This window comes from Betta splendens, chromosome 16 (genome assembly GCF_900634795.4).
Source record: "Betta splendens chromosome 16, fBetSpl5.4, whole genome shotgun sequence".
Classification (NCBI taxonomy): Eukaryota; Metazoa; Chordata; class Actinopteri; order Anabantiformes; family Osphronemidae; genus Betta; species Betta splendens.
Window position 1 is genome coordinate 3,101,294 of NC_040896.2, and position 23,851 is coordinate 3,125,144.

The following is a 23,851-nucleotide window of genomic DNA, read 5'->3' on the forward strand; positions in this document are numbered from 1 at the left end:
AATTGGACCTTGATGTCTCAGTAACTTTTCTTTCTCGTGTCTGTAACTTTTCATGCCAAAAAGCGCTGTAGATCGCCCACACGGCCCGTTTGAAAATGTGTGTTTTAAGCTCTCATCCACAACGCTCTATTTTCGGAGTGTGTCGAAAGCTAAACTGATCGCCACACCCCTTTGAAGAAGCGCATAGCCGGGGAATAAAACGTCACGGTCACTGAATCCATTGTAACACTGACACTGGCTAACTCGTCCTCGTAGTGGAGTTCAACCAATACGTTTGATTCAAAATCTGACTCTGAAGTCGAATGGGAGGCTGTTGAAGTGGTTACACTTCGACTGGCGCAAGGTACGTCTAACTGGCAGATTCACGTTTAATTTAACTTGATTTATTTAATACGCAACTTGATTAGCTGCTAACGCTAATACTAATGCTTGCAAATTAGCAGCCTGAATTAATACAACAGAATATTCATAACACGACTACAGCTTGTTTGAGAGCATAGCTTGATAAACTAATATAAACTAATTTTTACATGTTTTTTTATTTCTCGTTCTGCTGCTGTGTGAAAATAATTTTTCTATAATGGGATCTGCAGCTGCAGCTTATATTTTGCCATATTTGTCTGTAATTAAGTGCCAATGTAGGAACAGTGAATGGCTAGAGGCATGGTGTGACAGCAACTATTGCTTTCAAGATATTGCATGTGTTTATTACTTTTATTAATAAATTAAAATTTCGATAAATCTTACCTCAAGATGCCTGAACTAGTTGCCAAACCTACTGTCATGTATGGTTGATGATCCAGGACTGGAGCCCGTATGATTGAATGTGTATTCATTACAGAACACATTTAATATACAGTATATCAGACAATTACACATGCATGGAATAAATCAGTATCTCAGAAATTCATAAAAAACTTTAGAACATTTTACTATTTACAGATTAATCATAATGTACCTGGGAACTCTGGTTTACAAACATAGGTTTTGTCTCTAAATATATATTGACCTAATATTTTTTTAATTGCTTTTAGTAAGGTGTATGATATATCAAGTTCTAATATATGACTAATAGAAATTATTGTTTTTTTCAGTGCTGTGTCTGTGTGTATCTCAAGTTGTTGCAGGTATCTAGCCTAGAAGTCTTGTCAGCTGGTGCTGGGGACTTCTAGGGCGAAGAGTCCAAGTCATCCCACCTTCCCTAGTCTGGATCAGGGCAGTGTTTCCTAAGGGACAAGGCACCTATGTTGGACTTAGACCACCTGTGAAATACCTAAATTATTGTTTTTTTTTTGGCAATACCTCAATAAAAGCTGAAATATTATAAAACATGTGTCTGTTTTCCCTCATTAGGTATATGCATACAAAAATAGTTCAGTGAAACAGCAATAGTCAAAGCCAACTTTAATTTTACCCAATGCACCAGCACTATAATTCTGGATAAGTTACCGTCACAGATCAATTTGCAGACCACAAAATGAACGGGTAGGATTCATAGTTATGTTGAAAGCATAGTTTCTGGAGTGGAACAGGTACAGTCATGAGCAGTTGGCTGGGGAGATGCAAGGATCATTTTTGTCTTCACGTGTTGGAAGACATCGGAACCAGTGCAGCTGCTGTACAGATGGAGGATGCAGCTGTTTTCCTTGACTCCACTCTAGAAGGTATAAAGAATAGAATAGCAGATTAATGAAATGACCAGTAGCATGACATTAATGACCTCCTTTCTGTTAGGTTGCTCAAATTCTGCTCAGAGGGCCGGTGGGACAGGGATGTTCACAAGGTCCTCCAAAGAAAAACCTGAGTCCAGCAGGACTTTATTGAAGATGGTCTCCATCACATTTTCCACATAATCTGCACCATAACACTAGTGTTACAAATGACCCGTCAACAGACTAAAATATCAAAATAAGTTGACCAACTGCATACAGAGTAAATACATAGACAATAATATAGATCAGATTATGAATACCACAACTACTGAAATGTGAAATGCAAAATCTGTCAAATAAAACTGCATATTGGCCAACAAATGATTACACTGCTGTTAAATGTACATACCTTTGCTCCTGAGGTGAGCACCCTTCTACTCTTCTACAAGGTAGCCGCGTGTCATTTTGAGAAGCAACCTCCTCGCGTTTCGGTAGATGGCATGAGTCAGCCTTTTATAAAAAAAAATGTCACGTTTACAGCTAAAGTAAATGACAACATACACACGACAGGCTCGGTAGTAATTAGAAACACAGCTGACTCTCACAATTTACTAGCGCTAGCCGCTAACGCTAGCCGCTAAAGCTGCGCTACTATCGCGCTAGTAGCTATAATGTGAGCTGAGTGAATGATCTCAGTACCATATATCACACGATTCGAACCGGACAAATGCTGGAGAGGCTTGGACTCATCCAAATTGCGTGGCAATGCAACGGTTCTAGCAATTAGCATTCCTTACACAGGAGGGAAGCTACATTATAAACAGAGAAACTTCTGGAGTACATACATCAAATAAGTATCAAGCATGTACTTACGTTTGGGGAAGCAGCAAGTGGGCGCTTCTTCAACCTGAGTGACTTCTTCTTTTGTCTTTTAAATGGCAGGTGGCAACCAACAAAGGTGCATTAGCGCCACCTCCTATGGTAGACTGCGCAGTGAGTGACTTCTTCTTCTGTCTGTGACTGAAGTGACTGAAACGAAATGTTTCAGGTACATTTAGGGGTCCAGGTTTGTCTGGGGGGGGGGGGGGGGGGGGCGAAGCTGGTTCTGTGATTGGTCAGCGCGAATGCAGACGTATTCAGGCCGCCAAATTTGAAACGATGGTTCTTGAACCAGATTGGATAAACTCTCAAAAATGTGAAATAAGTAGGGGGAATACTTCTAACACACCAGGAGTGTCTTAACGTGACCCAGGGAGTCAAAGAAACGTACCAGAATGTCCAAAAAGTGAATTTTGCATGTGCATGGACCTTTAATGCTTCTTCAGTGGCGATCCGGATATCTATGCTAGGGTCAGTGGACACGCTTGTATGTTTTTCAACTTATTGGTTGGCTCCATCTTACCAGTGTTTTGGTTACTGAGGTTGGTCAGCAGTTCTCTAGAATTTAGTGGTTCTCAATTAATCACTTAAGAGAAAAAAAAAGTTAACTTCTTCCTGATTGTATCTTTATACAGGCGAGGAGGCACCTAATAAAAATTTTAAATTCAAGCGCTTCTTTAACTAGAGTAGATCAAAATATTGATTTTTATGAAAGTTATTTCTAAAAGAAAATTCTACACACAATACGGCAATCAAAGATAACAGGTAAAAATCAATCAAATAGAATGTTATGGTAATAACAAAAGAGTAAAAGTCAAAAATTACGAAGGTAATTTAGAAAAAAAAAAATTCAAAAATTCTACAATGTATGATTCAATCCAAAGTGAGTAACTAGGATTAATGACGAGTTATAAGCAAAAACAACGTTTATTAACAATGAAGGCTTTTTAAATCCAACTATGAGATGCACTGGGGCCTACTCTGCTGGAATGTCTGCTTTCTGACTCAGTTAACCAAATCGGCCACTGGGTGGAGGCAGAGAGTACCACTAGGATTTTAATTTCTTTTAAGGACGACAGGGCGCTCTCGACTGGGAGGCGCTGTAAGACGGTGACGTCAGCACCGACAACTTTTGGGCACGCCCCTTGAAAGGCGCTTGCTGCAGGTCAAGTTTAACGTCAGTTGCGCTCTGGCTCCGGATCAGAGCATTTAGTTCATACACTTAAATTAGCACGGCGGCTACATGCTTTGGGCTCCAAGGCCTAGCAACAGTTCAACGTTTAAACTCAACAGTATCGAGTCTTAACAACTTCGGTTAATTTATTTTCCACTTGGCATTGCACAGTGGGCAACTTCAACGTTTTTACTATTTAATCGGTTTTCTTCAATAACAATAAGGAGTCCGTATGACTCACCAAGATAATGCGCAATAAACGTCACTCTTCCCCTGTCAAACAGTTTGTTTTAACAGTTTATAGGGAGCTGGGTAGCTAATCCAGCTGCTCTAAAGGGAAGGTCTGGATCAGAGGGGAATTAACTGGAACACGCAGAGAATCGACTTAATCCAGGGCGCAGCCCTTAGTTCTGGAACACGCAGCAACCAAGGAACTCGCCAACAAGCCTTTAATTTAACACAAGCGTACAGCAACGCTTAGTTATAACAATGTTTGCAAACACGTTTCAATCAAAACAATATTCTTCTTCTACGTATTTCAGACTTCGTCAGCAACGCTTTACTATCTGTGCGCTCCTCTCGGCTGGAGGACTTGCGCGGCGCAGACTTAAACAACAACACTCCACAGCTCACGGCCGTGTCCACTCATTTTATTGTAAACCAACTAAGCTTCAGATCAAATTTTTCTCAAAATTCAAACAAGAAATGCACCAACAACTGATTCTATTCAACCGAACTATGGTTCGTAACGTTCTCAGACAAGCAAAGGTATGAAATAACGCCTCACACGGACGGCACCAATAAATATGTAGCGGATTCAAATTATTAATAGTTTGATATTAATGCAAAAACATTAATATACCTCGAAGTTGGGGCACCAGGTTTGTTTTAAAGCTGAAACCACGCTTGTATTAATCTAGTCAACGCCAGATGTCAATTCAATGAGTTACCAGTTATAAACAACAATAACCACTTTCTTGTGAGGAAACCTAATCAGTCTCTTATGCTGTGAATTTTTGTTGCGGTTCAGTGACCTCTGCTTAAATCTGAAGAACAATGCACACAAAACCAGATTCCTTTTAACGTTTTATTAATCTAACACTACTGGATATATGAATAACATAATATAGAAATACTCAAATAAACAGAACAGAAAATGAGAGAACAATCAGAATGAGATGATGAACAGTGAATGAATCAATGAGTGAAAGCACAAGGAATGGTCAAGACTTGTGTGTGTGATGGCTTTGATCAATTGAAAAGAGTATTTGTCTAACTAATTTAAATCTAAGGATAACAAATGGATTTGGAATGTTCAATTTTAGCGCTTTGAGAAACACCATAATTCTCAGAGGATTAGAGATGTTCGTCTTGCCTTAGTTTGGAGCTGTCGGCCACTGTGCAGCGTCTCCCGTTACCGGTTGGTTGAGCAGGCGTGCCCTCTCTGGTCCAGGTGCCACTGCCTCTGGGCCAGGAATCGTCACCCGCGGTGATGATGACGGCTCGCGTTCAGCAAAGTAACAGTTAGCCAGGTTGAACTTTCCAAGGTGTTCCAAAGCGTCAGCGCTACTTAAACTAGCCCAAAAGGGAAACGGGCTGGAATCTAATTTAATTAGTTCGATCCAAAATAGCGAGTCAATTAAGGACTGTTTGTAATAGTTTCAGTTTCTTGATGACTTTCTAACGTTACAAAATTTGTTGTTCGTTCGTGTTGCTAAGTTTACTTAGGTTTACAAAATTTAGGAACAAAGGAAAATTAAAGAAAAGTAATGCGACGCAAAAAGAAAAGGTGAAAGAAGTTTGAAGATAGAGGGAAATCTGATTCGCCTAGGGTGTCACTGGTTTAAATACCCCTGGAGCAGTGGTCACTGCAGGGCGGAGAATTTAGTTCAACCAGTGGTGAAGAGTTCCACCTCTTCAGATCAGGAATCAAACTATTTGATTTGTATCGCTCCTAAATCTGGGATAACTAAGCTTTCCTCTTTTCATCAAGCTCAAAGTTCCATCACACCGTAACACAATACACGTGTAACGATCACTGACACTCAAATAAGCAGAGACGTCAGAATGGTTAAACAGCTAAATTCAATGCATAGAATATTAAGATCTTATGTGTTCCCCTAAAACGCTGAAACAAATGTAATGTTATTCATCATGACTGGTCTTGTCTTATGCAACACCCAGTAAACACTAAAACATTCACGAATAACAAATGCAAGCAAAATCAAATTATAAATGACCTAATCTGGACATTACTAATTAAACAATTGTAACACTTAAAAATGTCATACAATAATGAGGATACCTAATTGTAGCTGGTGGACATAGTCTATATTGCACAGATTAAAAGAAGTAAAGAAGGTGAGTATCTGTATATCAACTTTGTGTCTTCACACAAAGGAAAGCATGGCGAGTTGAAGTCCCTTTGTAACTTTAGGAATTTCCTGGCAAATCTGTAGATCAGGCATTAAACATCACACAGAAACCAATCTAATATCAAATGAAAACATTTTGTCCACGGAATACAATGGCATCTGTTTCATGGAAGTTGAAGGTTCTGGTGCATCTGAACCAGAACTTGTGTCCAAAGGAAGTCTCTCGTTCTCTTGATGAGCACATTCCACATTTTATGGCTCGTGGTCCCAGTTCTGGGAGAGACAGCTTCTCTGTGATAAATGTGACAGCCTGTCCTTTTGGAATGATAAGCAGAGGTGGAATCCTGAGAGATTTTACAGGTAGATCAACAAAGTGGACTCATGGTTCTTTGATATGGATATTTGAGTTGTTGGTGCCAATTGGTGCCTGTTGTGATAGAAACCAGTCTCCTGTGGTGAAGAAAGATTCAGGGTCCCTTATAAGTTCACATGTAGGTCAGGTTACCTCAGTCCAGATGTGGATTGCTACAACATAATGCTGTATAAAGGAATTTAGTGTCTGTCCATACAGCAGTTCACCCACAGAGCCTAGTGGTTAAGGCACAGAAGCTCCCAGCTAGAGACTCCTGGTGTAAACCTGCCTCTGGTGTCTTTTGTTTACCACACAAATTTAAGTGACACAAAATACAGAGATCTGCGCACCCCACTTCCTGTTGACAAGGCGAGAAGAATCAGACAAGGCAAAGCACATCAGTGCCTCAAGAATGGAGAGACGTTGGGCCTGGTTGTACGGCAGGAATCAGCATCCTCATCCACCATATCCAGCTAGAGACTCCTGGTGTAAACTTGCCTCTGATGTATTTTTTTTACCACACAAATCAAGTGACACGAAATACAAAGATTTGTGCACCCAGGCATCAATGCCTCAAGTATGGACAGACACTGGGCCTGGTTGCCAGGAAATTAGCATCATCATCCATCATAGCTGGTAATAACAGGACATCTGAATACATATGTGTTATGAGTTATGAGTTATGCCAGCTGATATTCTCTCAGTTCTGTGTCATTTCAATCACCTTTACTGCCAAATGTTACCACAATCGGCTGATTGTGACGGCTCAATAATTTCCAAGTTAACTCACAGACTTTTCTTAAAGCAGAAACATTACCAAAAGTGCAGGAATCTTTACCATGTAAAAAGTGCAGGAACCTTCAGTCTGGGTAAAGTTAGGCAATATCCTCTATTTACAATAGGCCTTACTTCACAACTGTAAAGAAATGGCTCATCAGTTGAACAAAGGACTGTGAGAAGGTGTGAAGACCATGTCCCCCATGAAGGACGTATGATGTAGAAGCTCCTTGAGAAACATTTCTGCTCTAAAAGAATGTACCTAACTTTCAGACTACCTGGTTTAGAAAATGGTCAAATGAACTGGACTTTATAAAATCTGTAAAGAAAACTTGTTAAAAAGAAAGTGTTAAGTTTATGGCTTTAGGATTTAAAAGTTTCTTATATTAACCCACCAACTAACAAACACGGTTTGTTTAAAAAACTGTGAATGGGAAGTTGTGTGCTTTAACCACTAGGCTGTTTGAAGTGATGGATCTCTGAAGAATCTTATGTTTAAGTAGTTCACAAATCTTTTTGGTTGCATGACATCAGGCAACAGCACTGCAGGACTCTGGTGCTTTGGGGAGAAGGGGGTGGTGTGAAACCAGTCTAACTAGTGCTGTGGATTGGTCGTTCTGTCTGAAAAGAGGCTCTTTATTGTTATGTTCATCTAAGCTTGATTAGAACATTGAAATGTTCTTTTTTTTATTTGAAACAGCGTCTGAAGCAGGCAGACTGACACACACTACATCCAAGTGAATTTGGCTGAATATATAGAATGAGAATTTAAGAATTTCATTAGGTACATTAGTAAAGTCCAATTCAACCTAATATACCCAGTAACTGATAAATCTCCAGAAGGTAGTTTGGCAGCTGTGGCAGCGTGAGCTGCCAATGCGTATCTATGATTGAAAAAAGTAAGTTCAACATTCAACTCTGACATGAAGTCAACTTTTTAGTTGACTGTGTAGACAGACTATTGTCTGTCTGTCTGTTTGTCTGTCTGCCATAGCAAACAGTGTAGAACTGACATTATCAGATCTATGTCCTGTTCTCAGAACTGTGCCTATACTTGCTGCTTGACCCTAACTCTACAGATACTAAAGCTCCACCTATTGGATTTACCCTGGAATTGCGTCTTTGGTGCTAAAATGGGGCGGCCTCATTAAAATTTTTAACACCTTTCCCAGACAGACAAAGGAGGGGGGATGCTTACAGTCGGCTCATGAGGGTGTGATAAGTGTGCGATCAGCGTCAGAAAGGGCACTGACAGTCGACTGAAATCAGTGAAAATGAACCGCTCTATCTGTAAGTGGGGCTTCTTTAAAATGGGAGTTACAATGGCCTTTTTAAAAGAAACAGGAATGATGTCTAGTGAGAAGTGCGTAGCTCACCGTTGAGGAAGTGTGTCTGATCAATGAGGGCTGTACAGGTTGGTTAAAAGACTGTTTAAGAGACATATCTTTTCCTGCAGGCTGTGCCCCTGAAGTAATCCAGGACATTACAGCAGGATGCAAGACGCTAGCAGGCAAGGCATACATGGAATGCCATAACTGTCAAAACTATTTTTAGTTAAAACTTATCTCCTTGTACAGTTTCTTCAGCTAACATTTGAATGAATTAGGGCTATATAAATAGAACTGAATTGAATATGCTTTTAGGTAGGGTAGTGCTGACCAATACTCAAATAAAAAAATTTTTTGGGCTGTAATCTACCCAAATTGGTAAATGGTGTGGAGTTGCTGCCTGTAATGTTTTAGTTTGCTTGTTTTAGCTTTATTTACTTAAAGTAAAATTCAGTTTATAGGTTACATTACTTTAACCACACCCATATATTTGTTGTGTACTGAGGAATAATGCTGACAGCCATGGACTAGTAAACCAGACTACTAGAATAAGACTTTATTGAAAAGCCATTGCAAAGTGGAAGCTCTATAATAAACAGCATCAGCTCTATTGAGCTCTTACATTGACAAGACTATGTTTGATATGTTCCCCACCACCACACGTAAAAACTCTCAGTTGGCTTCTTCACAACACACATGGCATTGCCTCCGCCCTCTCTGCGCCAGTCATTTGGTAGCTCTGGGTGGAAACAGCAGTTCCAGTATAAAATTGGGACTCGTCTCTGAACTTGCAGAACCACTGCAATTTCTTGGAATGGTCCGAGAAAAGTTATGCGTTTCTCTCTGCTTGTTCGCAGCTGCAGTAAACTGACTTAGATGAAGAGCTTTGTTTTCTTCAATTCCAGAATCAAACTCAGACTCACAAAGTAAACCATCTACATAGCTCGCGTTCCTGAGCTCAGTCGGGTGAGCAGAGTGCTCCAACTCTGATTCTCTAATCTGTAGACCATGAAGCATGCTTTCATCTCCATCTATTATTTTGCTGCTAAAGGAATCACCTGCTTTCTTTGACATCCTGCTAGACTTGGTTTTCACCGGTTTATTAACAGGCTTTGACTGCTCACTCCTAATAAAAGGAGTCTTATTTGACTTGCATCTACTCTTTCCTAACTTTCTGGCATGACTAAAACCTGGAGGGTAAAATTCCAAATTGCCTGTCACAGGATGTGTCTGAGTTAATGTCTCCAGTCTCTCATCAAATTGACTCTCATTGGTATTAGCATCCCCATAAAAAAATGCAGCAAAGCTCTCTGCAATACTAGTCTTTACTGTACTACCCCTTTCAGGTCTGATTGCACCTCTGACACTACATCTTCCATCACCATTAGTACAAGGGTTGATGACAGGATTTGCAGCTATGGAAACATTGTTATTAAGACCAATAAGATAAAAGCCAGAACTGGTAGCAAACCTAACGTCAGAAGTGTTAGAACTACTATTGTCGCTGCTTGAAACACTTTCGGAATCATCTTTGGTTCTAAAAACCTCTTCCATTTCTTGTTTATTCACATTTTCCTGTGGTCTAATCTGGTCAGACATAACGCTGCCATCTGATTCCATATCTGCCACTGGACTGTGTGCATTTTGCACAAACAACTTCTCCTTCTCTTTTTTTTCCGACCAGCTGCCTGCATTACTATGCCTCCATGTGATTTTCTTGGCAGTAGAAGACATCATGTCAGGAATCTTGATTTCATCTTTTTTCACTAAATGGCTAAAAGTCTGAACATTAAGGTTCTTGCCCAAATTTACATCACTTTTCTTTTCTTCATTTGTCCAGTTTGCAACATCTTCTGCTTGGAAAGATATATTTTCTATTATGCGTTTTTCTTCACCCTTTTGTCCAATGAACCAGCCTGGACTGACGATGGTGTATGGACTGCTGTTCATAGCTGAAGGGAAGACAGGCCAGCTATTAGTGAAGCCTACCATAAGGCTACAACTTTATTCAGAGGGTGGTTTGATGGACTGGGACATTGGGTAGCTACATTTTGCCCGGTACGGTTTTTATACTTTATTTACTGTACACATTTGTACAGAAAATACTCAACTACCCGCTGGCGCAGTGTTAAGCTAATTATTCTGCCTGTCAGAACTTACAATGCTGTGTGTCAGCACACATGGAGTCGCAGCAGGAACATACTGAGGATTGAGCTTCCAGCTCCTCCCACCTTCACAGAAAAGAAATATTGCTATCCATTATAACAAATTCTAAATATACCTTCAAAACTAAACTTCAATAGATAAATCCATCCAAGTTCTGTAGTATGCCTTGAGGAATTCTTGCAAAGAAGGTTCATCAATAACTTTGCTCGCTTACCTGCCAGTAACTTTCTTGTAGTTGCAGGACTTTGAGTTGACCGATGTGGCAAGGCCAACAGCCATTGAACAATGGAGGTACAGCGTCTACAGAGTCACACACACAGCAGGTTAAAAACTCTAATGCACTGCCACACCATCTCAGTTTTTGTTGACAAATTAGTTTATAGTGGCAAATGTGTCTATGTCTTCTTTTGCCTTGATAGATTTAAGGACCACATTTACTTCTGGTGTTGAGATCTCAGTTTATCAGGGGTTAATACTGATACGACTGTTTGAATGCCTCACATATAACACCGCTTCCACTTCCTTTTATTTAGAAATCCAGAACTTCCATTTGCCAACCTTCATTTCAATTTTATAGTAAATACTTTCACAGCTACTTCCTGTTCTTAAAGTAAGACATGAGCATGAGGTCCTGAAAGCACGGCATAGGTTAATGTTATTGACAGTAGAGATGGTAAGTTCGGTTCTTTTAACTGATTTGGATCTTTAACTCTTGATCAGTAAAGTGAACGAATCATTTCGAGTCATTCGTTCATTTACAGCAGGTGGCGCTATGGCCGTGGTAATATTGGTCATGGTTCTCATTATGATGTAATAATAATAATAATAATAATAATAACACACAATAAAACTACACACATAAGAATCAAAGTACACTAATTAATTATGATTCCATCCATCCATTTTCCAAACCGCTTACTCCCGAATGCGGGGTCACGGGGGGTGCTGGAGCCTAACTCAGGGCAGAGAGGCAGGGTACTGCAGTCCACAGACAACCATTCACACACACACTCACACTCACACATACGGGCAATGGAGAGAGTCGAATCAACCTAATGCACGTCTTTGGACTGTGGGAGGAAGCCGGAGAACCCGGAGAGAACCCACACAAACACGGGGAGAACGTGCAAACTCCACACAGAAGGGCACCAGGGCCGCCTCCGGGAATCGAACCCAGAACCTTCTTGCTGTGAAGGCGACAGTGCTACCCACCGCACCACCGTGCCGCCCTGTATGTATGTGTGTACACATACATATATATGTGTGTGTGTGTGTGTATGTATATAAAACCATATATAGTAATTATGATTCCATGAAGAAATAATAATAATGTATGTCAGCTGTCAGGTGACAAATAAATGTCAGAAATCAGACATTGTTCATTTCCTTGTTTATCAGTCCACACAGCACCGTAGCTGAGCCACAGCTGTCACGTGACAAAAGAACGCATGTTCCGTAAGGATCCATAGGAAAGAATCAGGAACAAACTGGAGGTCTTGCTGCTCTGCAGAGCCTGCGCGGCTCGGCTGTCGTGTGACAAAAGTCTGTCTTGCTGACTGAGCTTAAGCAGCTGCTGCCATGTGGCGAGAGAAGGTACTGCATGGAACTGAACGTTCACTGAAAGGACTCAATCCTCCGGAGTCATATAAAAGATTAGTTCATATTGAACAAATTGTTCACAAACGGCACATCACTAATTGACAAATGTTATCTGTACATGCATTTGATGTGAGCTTGTGGCATCAATGGTGACCCTCTCTGTGCATATGACCATGCCCATATGGCAGCCACAAGGCTAAACTGGAGGTCCACTGTGATAAACAAAGAACCAAAACCGAACGATATCTGTATGAAAACTGCTAAACACGAGTATGTTAGAATGAGAATATCTTCTCTGAACTAGCTTCCATGTTTACTTTTGACCTGCATGATACACACAAACTGTTGACCACTGTTGAAAATTCAGTAGGATGTAAAAAAGAATTATACTTGTGACATGGCTTTAAACAGGAAGGCATCCACAGAGAACTTCACCACACTGTCTTCTCTCAACAGGAACTGGGAACTGCTGCCTTCCCTTCTACTGTCTGTCATGCAGCTGAAATAAATAATGTTATTGAAACAATATTTCTGAAAAAAGTCTACTTTCTACTTTATAAGCAGAAAAAAAATGATAATGATCCAACTGACCCCAAGTTTGAAATTATTTCCAATCGAGGTGTGCTGTCTGATTCACTGGAGCTTGTGGCGTAGCATGAGTCCACATAAAGCCTTTCCCCTGGCAACAAAGCTGATGACTGGGCCACAAAATACACTTGCTCTCCTAAGAAGAACCAGTGTCCTGTAGGGAGGGGCTCCCACTGGGCTGCAACACACATATAGAAGGAGAAATGTCATCTTTCACATTAAAGCCTTTTATACTGTATATTAAAAAGGTTACCATTGCAGACAGTCAGGCTGAAGCTCAGTTTAGGCTTTAGGTTCTTCATAAAGGTTGTATGCTGAAGTTGAGGTATGAATCCAACTTGGTAAGTATAATGAAAGCTAGGACAAAGAGAGAATTTCACATGAATGAGAAAAACAAACAAAGATCAAAGACCAAATAGAAAATCATGGTTTAGTCAGCACAACAATAACATTACAAGACAATTCAATCTCTAGAGTTCACAATAAAAATAAAACTGCCAAGCCAGTTATCCCTGTAATACCTTTTCTGACTCCGAGTTCACACTAAAAATAAAACTGCTTTTAATTAAAAAGCTCACACAGAATGAAACACTTCTACATTAAATGCAAAGAAAGTCTGTCTGAGCTTTTCATTTATTTTGCATAGCAACCATATAGTGGACAAGTGTGCTGCAGCCCATGCTGTTGTGATTAGGTCAGGAGAGTGTGCAAAGAAGATAGAAGGAATATTTTGAGGAGCTGATGAATGAGGAAAATGGAACGAAGGGAGGAAGATATAGATGTTAAAGACCAGGAAGTAGCAAAGATTAAAAAGCATGAGGTGAGGAAGGATCTAAAAAGGAATGCAGGAAAGACAGCAATAGAGTTTCTAGCTAGTTTGTTCAAAAGGAGTCTAGAGAGTGAGAGGATGACTGAGGAATGGCAAAGACGTGTTCTGGTGGCGATCTTTGTGGGTAGGTCAGACAGAGGAGTTCAAGGTGGAGGTGGGACTACAAAGATCAGAGGTCAGACAGGAATGTCTCTAGACAATGACATTCGAGGATGGCATTATGATCTTATTGATCAATATGAGAGGAGAGAGAAGGTGAAGGAACAGCTGGAGAGGTGGAGGTTTTCGTTGTAAAGAAGAGTGAGTCATAGTAGGACAGAATACATGTGTCTAAATGAGAGACAGCAAGGTGGAAGCGTAAGGTTACGTGGGGTTGGAGGTGAAGGTTGAAGGAGTTTAACAGTTCAGTGTGAGGAAAAGAGGTTAAGAGGGAGTGTATGGGGTGCCGAATGTAAAAGGAGCACCTATAACTAGTTTTCTCACATTTAACTAAATGACACAACATGTTTTCTCACATTTAGTTAAATGTGCAAAAGTCTAAATGTAAATGTTAAATGTAAATGTTAAATGTTCGCCGAGTGTAAACTGAATATTCATGAATGTGCAAGTAGACTCCACCCCTATGGGGTGCCAAATGTAAAAGTAGCACCTATAACTAGTTTTCTCACATTTAACTAAATGACACAACATGTTTTCTCACATTTAGTTAAATGTGCAAAAGTCTAAATGTAAATGTTAAATATAAATGTAAATGTTAAATATAAATGTAAATGTTAAATGTTAAATATAAATGTTAAATGTTAAATGTTTAATCTAAATGTTAAATGTTAAATGTAAATGTTAAATGTAAATGTAAATGTAAATGTAAATGTTAAATGTTAAATGTTAAATGTTAAATGTAAATGTTAAATGTTAAATGTTAAATGTTAAATGTTGGCCGAGTGTAAAACTGAATATTCATGAATGGGCAAGTAGACTCCATCCCTACCCTCAAACTGCGGTCTCAGATCAGAGACGCGAACTCAAACACGTCAAACAGTAACTCTGGATCGAACAAACAAACTCTGGATCGGTGCACGAAAATACTGGAGAGAAGCCTGAAGTCGAAGCCATCATGGCCGCCAGCTCCGACTCCCTCCCGTTGGGGGAGATTGAACGGGCTGTAACGGCAGGTGTGCGGGCTTAGGCTCTGCTTCAAACTGCCGTTCTGTCGTAAACACCATTAATGAGGAGTCAAGTAGGTTTAAAAAGAATATTTCTGTGGCGCCGGTGGAGAATTAGTTGGCTAACTATACTAGCTAGCCGAAGTTACGTCCAGGCTAAAAACAAAAGTTTCCAGATCAGATGTGGGCGGGGTTTGCGCGCACTGTTTGAGGTGATTGAGTTCGCGTCTCTGATCTGAGACCAGCACTGTTTGAGGGTAGGGATGGAGTCTACTTGCCCATTCATGAATATTCAGTTTTACACTCGGCCAAAATTTAACATTTACATTTAACATTTAACATTTACATTTAGACTTTTGCACATTTAACTAAATGTGAGAAAACATGTTGTGTCATTTAGTTAAATGTGAGAAAACTAGTTATAGGTGCTCCTTTTTACATTTGGCACCCCATACACCCCTACCCTCAAACAGCGCTGGTCTAAGATCAGAGAACTTTGAGAACTCAAACACCTCAAACAGTGCGCGCAAACCCCGGCCACATCTGATCTGGAAACAGAAATATTTTCTGTTTAAACCTACTTAACTCCCTATTAATGGTGTTTACGACAGAACAGCAGTTCGAAGCGGAGCCTCAGCCCGCACACCTGCCGTTACAGCCCGTTCAATGTCTTCCAACAGGAGGGAGTGGGAGCTGGTGGCCAGGATGGCTTCGACTTCAGGCTTCTCTCCAGTATTTTCGTGCACCGATCCAGAGTCAGATGCGGGCGGAGCTTTGCGTACTGTTTGAGGAGGGGTCCGCGTCACTGATCTAGGATAATAGGGGGTGGAGTCTACTTAAATATTCAGTTCGATCATTTAACATTTACATTTAACATTTACATTTAGATTTAACATTTAGATTTTTTAACATTTACATTTTTATTTAACATTTACATTTAGACTTTTGCACATTTAAATAAATGTGAGAAAACATGTTGTGTCATTTAGTTAAATGTGAGAAAACTAGTTCTACTACATGCTACTGTACATGCTACTGTACATGGATGTGCCAATAGTGGAAGAGAACACAAAACATTTATGACAGTAAATATGAGGTAATAATCATTACCGGTTGTATTGGCAGTGAATGGATAGGTTGAGTGGTACAGCTCTGAGGACATAGTCCTGGCGAGGTGGAGTATAAGTCAGTAAATGGCTGTACACCATCTGACCACCGATAACCTCAGAGACAACAATCAGGGACAAATTCATTCATTACAGTTTTGATAGAAATAAACACAGGCCCATACTGTATGAATAACTAGGAGTCCATTTGAATAATAAGTTTTGTAATTTCAAAGATGTTTTAAAATATTAGATGAAATACTAATCTTATTCACAAACTAATCTAATCCTAAAGCAGTGGACGCCAAGTTACAAAGAGGTTTTATTTGATTGTTACTGAGACCATACTAAAAGAGTAATTTAAAGATAAATGTGTTTGAGCACATCCCAAGGCTAACCTTTTGCAAGAAATGAAGAGCAGTGCTCATTGTTCTTCTTGAAAATGTTAATTTGGGTTTAACATGGTAAATCCGTGGTTTTGGTTAGTGTTTTTCATCAACTCAATGAGTTTAACGAAAGGGTCAAATTCTGTTAACTTATTTATGTTTTCGAACCTCAACAACACCATTAATTTTCACTTAATTTTCATTTAAGTAAGAAAGTTTACACTTTAACTTGAAACGATTGGAACAGATTACACTATTCAGGCATAGCCACGAAGTCTGTTTCTAACGTGGTACTGACCTTGGCCTCCCCATCACACTCCAGAAGTCCGTAGTGGAAGTACAGAAAGCGGAGACTGACTTTGCTTGGTTGGCACGAGCCCAGACGGAACAGCGATGGCACGCTCCATGCGCGCAGCTGGAAGCGGTCCACGCGCACAGACAGTTGAGCAACACCGCACCAGATGTCCACAGCCCGGGCACCCGTCTCCTGGACGCTCTCGGGCTGTCTGGTGGGCGGTAACAGAAGCGCTGTCAGTCCGGCAGGAAGCGGACGTTTATAGGAGAGCGGCCGAAAAAGCTCTGCTGCTACAAGAGGGTGTGGCGCGTGATGGAAAATGGGCAAGTGTAAGAATGAGGGACGCAGCCTGGCTCCATCATGTTCTGGCAAGAATGAACGTTTCCCTTCCCACCATGTCGCACGTTGAACCGGCCCTGCCACTATAACGCCAAACAAAGAACAAAGAAGACAGGAAAACATCATGACTGGCAGATCGAGAGGAACACGCGCCGTCGCTCAAGTTGAAGACTGTGCACCAGTGAAGAAGAGCCAGTTCGGAGCTTAATTATAACACCTGCTGCCGCGCTGGTTGGGCAGGGTGTTTTGTGCTCTGCTGTAAAGCGCGTAATACGGGCGCAAGACGTTTTTAAAGCGCGGCTGGCTGAACGACTTATGAACGAACGACGGCTCACTTGACCGCAGTAGGGAACTGGCCAGATACATATTTATGAGATAAGCTCGGGGCTCACTGCGTCCCACTACTTCTACTACTACTGTATGGGGTTCCGAATGTAAAACGAGCACTTACAACAAGTGTTCTCACATTTTAATTAAATGACACAACATGCTTTCTCACATTTAGCTAAATGTGACAAAGTCTAAATCTATATGTTAAATGTAAATATTATACCCAAATGTGAATATTAAATCTAAAGATAAAATGTAAATCTTAATAATCTATCTAAATGTTAAATGTAAATGTTAAAGGTCCATGCACATGCAAAATTCACTTTTTGGACATTCTGGTACGTTTATTTGACTCCCTGGTAAGTTAGAAGTACGCCCCCTACTTATTTTACATTTTTGAGAGTTTATCCAATCCGGTTCAGTAACCATCGTTTCAAATTTGGCGGCCTGAATACGTCTGCATTCGCGCTGACCAATCACAGAACCAGCTTCGCCCCCCCCCCAGACAAACCTGGACCCCTAAATGTACCTGAAACATTTCGTTTCAGTCACTCCAGTCACAGACAAAAGAAGAAGTGAGAAGTCACTCACTGTGCAGTCTACCATAGGAGGTGGCGCTAATGCACCTTTTAGTTGGTTGCCACCCGCCATTTAAAAGACAAAAAGAAGAAGTCACTCAGGTTGAAGAAGCGCCCACTTGCTGCTTCCCCAAACGTAAGTACATGCTTGATACCTTTTTGATGTATGTACTCCAGAAGTTTCTCTGTTTATAATGTAGCTTCCCTCCTGTGTAAGGAATGCTAATTGCTAGAACCGTTGAATCTAACAGCTACAGCGACAGAGAGAGACAGTGTTGCAAAGTGCTGACACGCAATTTGGATGATTTCAAGCCTCTCCAGCATTTGTCCGGTTCGAATCGTGTGATATATGGTACTAAGTCATTCACTCAGCTCACATTGTAGCTGCTAGCGCAATGGTAGCGCAGCGTTAGCGGCTAGCGTTAGCGGCTAGCGCTAGTAAGTTGTGAGAGTCAGCTGTGTTTCTAATTACTACCGAGCCTGTCGTGTGTATATTGTAGCCCGAGTAGACCCGTGAATTTGGGTTATTGCAGGTTCTATCTAAGTCTAACATGTGTGTTGTTGCTTATCTAGTCAGCTACTTTAGCTGTAAACGTGACATTTTTTTTTTTATACAGGCTGACGCATGCTAGCTACCGAAACGCGAGGAGGTTGCTTCTCAAACTGACACGCGGCTACCATGTAGAAGAGTAGAAGAGTGCTCACCTCAGGAGCAAAGGTATGTACATTTAACAGCAGTATAATCATTTGTTGGCCAATATGCAGTTTTATTTGACAGAGATTTCACATTTCAGTAGTTGTGGTATTCATAATCTGATCTATATTATTGTCTATGTATTTACTCTGTATGCAGTTGGTCAACTTAGTTTGATATTTTAGTCTGTTGACGGGTAATTTGTAACTCTAGTGTTATCGTGCAGATTATGTGGAAAATGTGATGGAGACCATCTTCAATAAAGTCCTGCTGGACTCGGGTTGTTCTATGGAGGACCTTGTAAACATCCCTGTCCTACCTGCCCTCTGAGCAGAATTTGAGCAACCTGACAGAAAGGAGGTCATGCTAAGATTTAACAAACCAGCACTATAAAATAAGTTGAAAACGTGTTTGCTCCAAATACCATTAAAACTAATCTAACTACCTCTATTTATTGTTTAGATCTGTAAAGGTTGTGAGATACATAGGAAATACTGGTCATTTAATTAATCTGCTATTCTATTCTTTATACCTTTTAGAGTGGTGTCAAGGAAAACAGCTGCATCCTCCATCTGTACAGCAGCTGCACTGCTTCCGATGTCTTCCAACACGTGAAGACAAAAAAGATCCTCACATCTCCCCAGCCAACTGCCATTGACTATACCTGTTCCACTCCAGAAACTATGCTTTCAACATAACTATGAATCCTACCTGTTCATTTTGTGGTCTGCAAATTGAACTGTGACGGTAACTTGTCCAGCATTATAGTGCTGGTGCATTGGTTAAAAATAAAGTTGGCTTTGACTATTGCTGTTTCACTGAACTATTTTTTGTATGTATATACCTAATGAGGGAAAACAGACAAATGTTTTATAATATTTCAGCTTTTATTGAGGTATTGCCAAATAAACAATAATTTAGGTATTTTACAGGTGGTCTAAGTCCAACATAGGTGCCTTGTCCCTCAGGAAACATTGCCCTGATCCAGACCAGGGAAGGTGGGATGACTTGGACTCTTTGCCCTAGAAGTCCCCAGCACCAGCTGACAAGACTTCTAGGCTAGATACCTGCAAAACTTGAGATACACAAAGTAATAGTACTGAAAAAAAACATTTCTATTAGTTATATATTAGCACTTGATAAAGCATACACCTCACTAAAAGCAATTAAAAAAATAATAGGTCAATATATATTTAGAAACAAAACTATGTTTGTAAACCAGAGTTCCCAGGTACGTTATGATTAATCTGTAAATAGTAAAATGTTCTAAAGATTTTTATGAATTTCTGAGATACTGATTTATTCCATGCATGTGTAATTGTCTGATATACTGTATATTAAATGTGTTCTGTAATGAATACACATTCAATCATACTGGCTCCAGTCCTGGATCATCAACCATACACGACAGTAGGTTTGGCAACTGGTTCAGGCGTCTTGAGGTAAGATTTATCGAAATTTTTATTTATTAATAAAAGTAATAAACACATGCAATATCTTGAAAGCAATAGTTGCTGTCACACCATGCCTCTAGCCATTCACTGTTCCTACATTGGCACTTAATTACAGACAAATATGGCAAAATATAAGCTGCAGCTGAAGATCCCATTATAGAAAAATTATTTTCACACAGCAGCAGAACGAGAAATAAAAAAACATGTAAAAATTAGTTTATATTAGTTTCTCAAGCTATGCTCCCAAACAAGCTGTAGTCGTGTTATGAATATTCTGTTGTATTAATTCAGGCTGCTAATTTGCAACCATTAGTATTAGCGTTAGCAGCTAATCAAGTTGCGTATTATATAAATCAAGTTAAATTAAACGTGAATCTGCCAGTTAGACGTACCTTGCGCCAGTCGAAGTGTAACCACTTCAACAGCCTCCCATTTGACTTCAGATTCAGATTTTGGATCAGACGTATGGTTGAACTCCACTACGAGGACGAGTTAGCCAGTGTCACTGTTACAATGGATTCAGTGACCGTGACGTTTTATTCCCCGGCTATGCGCTTCCTCAAAGGGGTGTGGCGATCAGTTTAGCTTCCGACACACTCCGAAAATAGAGCGTTAGACGAGAGCTTAAAACACACATTTTAAGACGGGCCGTGTGGGCGATCTACAGCGCTTTTTGGCATGAAAAGTTACAGACACCTTACTGACGTCATCAAGGTCCAATACTGTAGCAATGTGGAGCATGAAAAAAGCGTCTGCATGGATCTTTAAATGACGCTGAATGTAAAACTGAATATTCATATATGTAAGTAGACCCCACGTTTTAACAGTTTGATTTCCCCACCAGCATAACGAGACGTTTTCTCCCCGTTTCCTCAAAACAAAAAAATGGGAAACGGCTTAAATCCATTTATTTGTCTGGTTTTGGAAAAAACATTTTCAGCTTGTTTATTCGTTTTTAACATGCTGCTTTGATTAAATTTCGTTTGTCACTTTTTAAAGAGAAACGAGAAAACAGTCAGTGTACGTTCTAACATTTTGATTTTCCCCTCCAGAATAAAAGCTGGGAAATGAGACAAATCAACCCAAAAAACGGCTTGATTTCAGTCAATATCGTCTGGAAAGAAAAATATAAATCCATTATTTAATTTGCGCTTGAGCACTGTCATGATCTGGGTTTTTTTTTCTTGTTTTATTTTGAAGGACTTTCTGTTTTGCCTAAGTTGTCAGGTTTTGGTTCTATTTCCTGTTTTATTTTGTAGTACCTCCGGTTTCTGTTCTCATCATGTCAGTTCTAGTCTTACTTCCGGTTTTCATTACACACACCTGTTTTAGTTTAGTCATCACTCCTGTGTATTTAACCACCATCAGTTACCATAGCCAGTTGCCAGATCGTTTGTGAATACCAGTCGCCACCTTCCAGCAATTCTCTCCGTCCTGATTACATTATGTTATTTCTGTTTTCCTGACCACCGACTCCTGCCTACTTCTTGCCGGTACCATAATCTTGTTGATTCTGTTAACAAACCATTGTTTGCCTGCTCCTGGATCTGACCCCTTGTACCTGCAATACTGAGATTCTCTGTGAATGACCTGGACCGCCTTGTACCACGATTAATGGATTAAACTTCGATTATTTTCACCTATCCTGTCTCCTCGCACTGTGCATGTGGGTCCGCTCTCTGCCGCATCCTGACAGAACGATCTGGCCAGACTTGGACCCAGCCAGTGCCCAGCCTTCACCCAGGTCAGTATAACCATGAGTTTTGTTTTTCTTTTCCCTGTCTGTTTGGCTCCATGCACGAACCACGCACCGGAATAATGGATTTTTTTGCCAGAGTCTACCGGTGGATATCCACGGCGACCTCGAGAGGTTCGCTAAAAAGTATGCAGAAGCGCCCAGCCTTGAGGTCCATCTCCGCCAAGTAAAGCTGGGCATCGAGTTGTTGACGGCTGAGTTTTGGTGGCATCAGTATCCCGGAGTGCAGGCATTCTACGAGAGACTCCATTCGCTGCAGAGGGATTTGGCACGCGCTCTGCGCGCATGGTCCGCCTGTGTCTCTAATTCTTGCTCGGTCAGGCCCAACGTATACTCCGTCAAGCTCGGCAGCCGCAAGCAGCACTGCAGAGAGGCCCTCCCAGTTTCTGTCTGCTCCAGAGTCGACGCCGTCCCAGTTTCTGCCAGCTCCAGTGAGGACGCCGTCCCAGTTTCTGTCGGCTCCAGAGAGGAAGCCGTTCCTGTCCCTGTCGGCTCCTGTGAGGAAGCCATTCCTGTCCCTGTCGGCTCCTGTGAGGAAGCCGTTCCTGTCCCTGTCGGCCCTGAAGAGGTTGTTCTAGTTCCCGTCGGCCCTGAAAAGGTCGTTCTAGTTCCCGTCAGCCCTGAAGAGGTGGTTCTAGTTCCCGTCGGCCCTGAAGAGGTCGTTCCTGTCCCCGTCGGCCCTGAAGAGGTCGTTCCTGTCCCCGTCGGCCCTGAAGAGGTCGTTCCGGTCCCCGTCGGCACTGAAGAGGTCGGTCCGGTTCCCGTCGGCCTCCAGGAGGAGGTCGTCCCAGCTCCGGTTTCCGTCGGCCTCCAGGAGGAGGTTGCCCCAGCTGCAGTTCCTGCTGCAGTTCCTGCCAGCTTCCAGGAGGAGGTCGCCCCAGCTCAAGTTCCTGCCGGCCTCCAGGAGGAGGTTGCCCCAGCTCCAGTTCCTCCAGATCCTCACCTGTCTGGTGAGCCAGGGGACATGTATAAGCTTCATGAATATCTGCCAGACCCCCATATCCGCAGCGTTGCACTAGAATGGGATGCTGGTGCTAACAACCTATATTGTCCTGCAGTAGACAAACTGTGTGAAGGCATAAAGACTGCATTTCCTGTCAGAATGAACATTGGGAAAGTCACAAGCTGCAAACAAAAAGTGGGAGAATCAGTGGACGATTTCCTCCATTGTCTAAGGAAAATATTCAACAACCATGGGGGAATTGCTCAACCTAAGTAACTTGGCGATGTCCCCAGTAGATGGGAAATACACCTCACTGATTACTTCCTGAAGGGATTGCTACCTGAAGTAGGAAAGCTGACTCGTCAGATATGCATTGGTCCAGACACTGGAGCAAGACTGGAAGAAGTTCAACATCATGCAGACCACGCTTTCCAACACCTTCTACAGAAGGCCAACAAAGACAGGGAAGAGTTGCAAATGCCAGCTTTATGTATGAGTCAGTCACACAGCAGAGAAAGGGGTTACAGCAGAGTAGGAAGAGGACGAACAGGCTACAGAGGAACTGGACGAGGAAATCAACAATTAGCAACAGCGTGCTTTAAATGCGGAAAAGAGGGACATTGGTCTCGAAATTGCCAGTCCACTACGGTGCCCATACTGCAAAGTTGAAGGACACAAACCAGCCGACACAGAATGATTCTGCCGGGGCAAACTGATGGGTGAGGAGCCGGTTGGGTTCTGGTGCCAGTGACCCTGAGGAGGGAGTTGAATGCACTGACACACACACACAGACACACACCGCAATGAAAACACGCTTACACATACACTCACTGATGACGTCACAGCCAACAGCAATGAAGAATGCTTGCAATGCTTAAATTGATAAAATGATTTGGCAAGGTTTGTCAAATTTAGAAAGAAGACTGCAGAAACCACAAGGCATCTATGTGCATCTGAATGAGCCACACATGCAGTTTCCAGAGATAACATTGATGATGAATGGGGAACAAATAGTGGAGCTACACGCTCTGTAGTGATGACTTCAAGTTTTCATGCTTTCTGATTTGTGCTCGATAAAATCGTTAGGG

The 23,851-nt window shown here is 41.3% G+C and overlaps 1 protein-coding gene and 1 long non-coding RNA gene across 3 annotated transcripts; one reads left to right on the forward strand and one right to left on the reverse strand.

Moving 5' to 3' along the window:
• Window positions 1–9,078: 9,078 nt before the first annotated feature.
• Window positions 9,079–17,226, reverse strand: LOC114843692 (uncharacterized). The gene is made up of 8 exons (XM_029130503.3): window positions 16,673–17,226; window positions 15,993–16,105; window positions 13,144–13,247; window positions 12,894–13,068; window positions 12,693–12,801; window positions 10,918–11,003; window positions 10,698–10,768; window positions 9,079–10,489 (listed from the first exon to the last, which is right to left on the reverse strand). Exons 1-8 carry the CDS (start codon window positions 17,132–17,134, stop codon window positions 9,264–9,266), a joined length of 2,346 nt encoding a protein of 781 aa, XP_028986336.1. The 5' UTR covers window positions 17,135–17,226; the 3' UTR covers window positions 9,079–9,263.
• Window positions 17,227–17,249: 23 nt separating this feature from the next.
• On the forward strand, window positions 17,250–19,656 carry LOC129603201 (uncharacterized). 2 transcript variants are annotated; one of them, XR_008692909.1, is made up of 4 exons: window positions 17,250–18,052; window positions 18,534–18,634; window positions 18,837–18,970; window positions 19,150–19,656. It is a non-coding gene; the product is annotated as an uncharacterized LOC129603201 (long non-coding RNA). The 2 variants fall into 2 exon arrangements; XR_008692910.1 differs by lacking the exon at window positions 18,837–18,970 and having other exon boundaries at window positions 19,150–19,652.
• The last annotated feature ends 4,195 nt before the right edge of the window (window positions 19,657–23,851 follow it).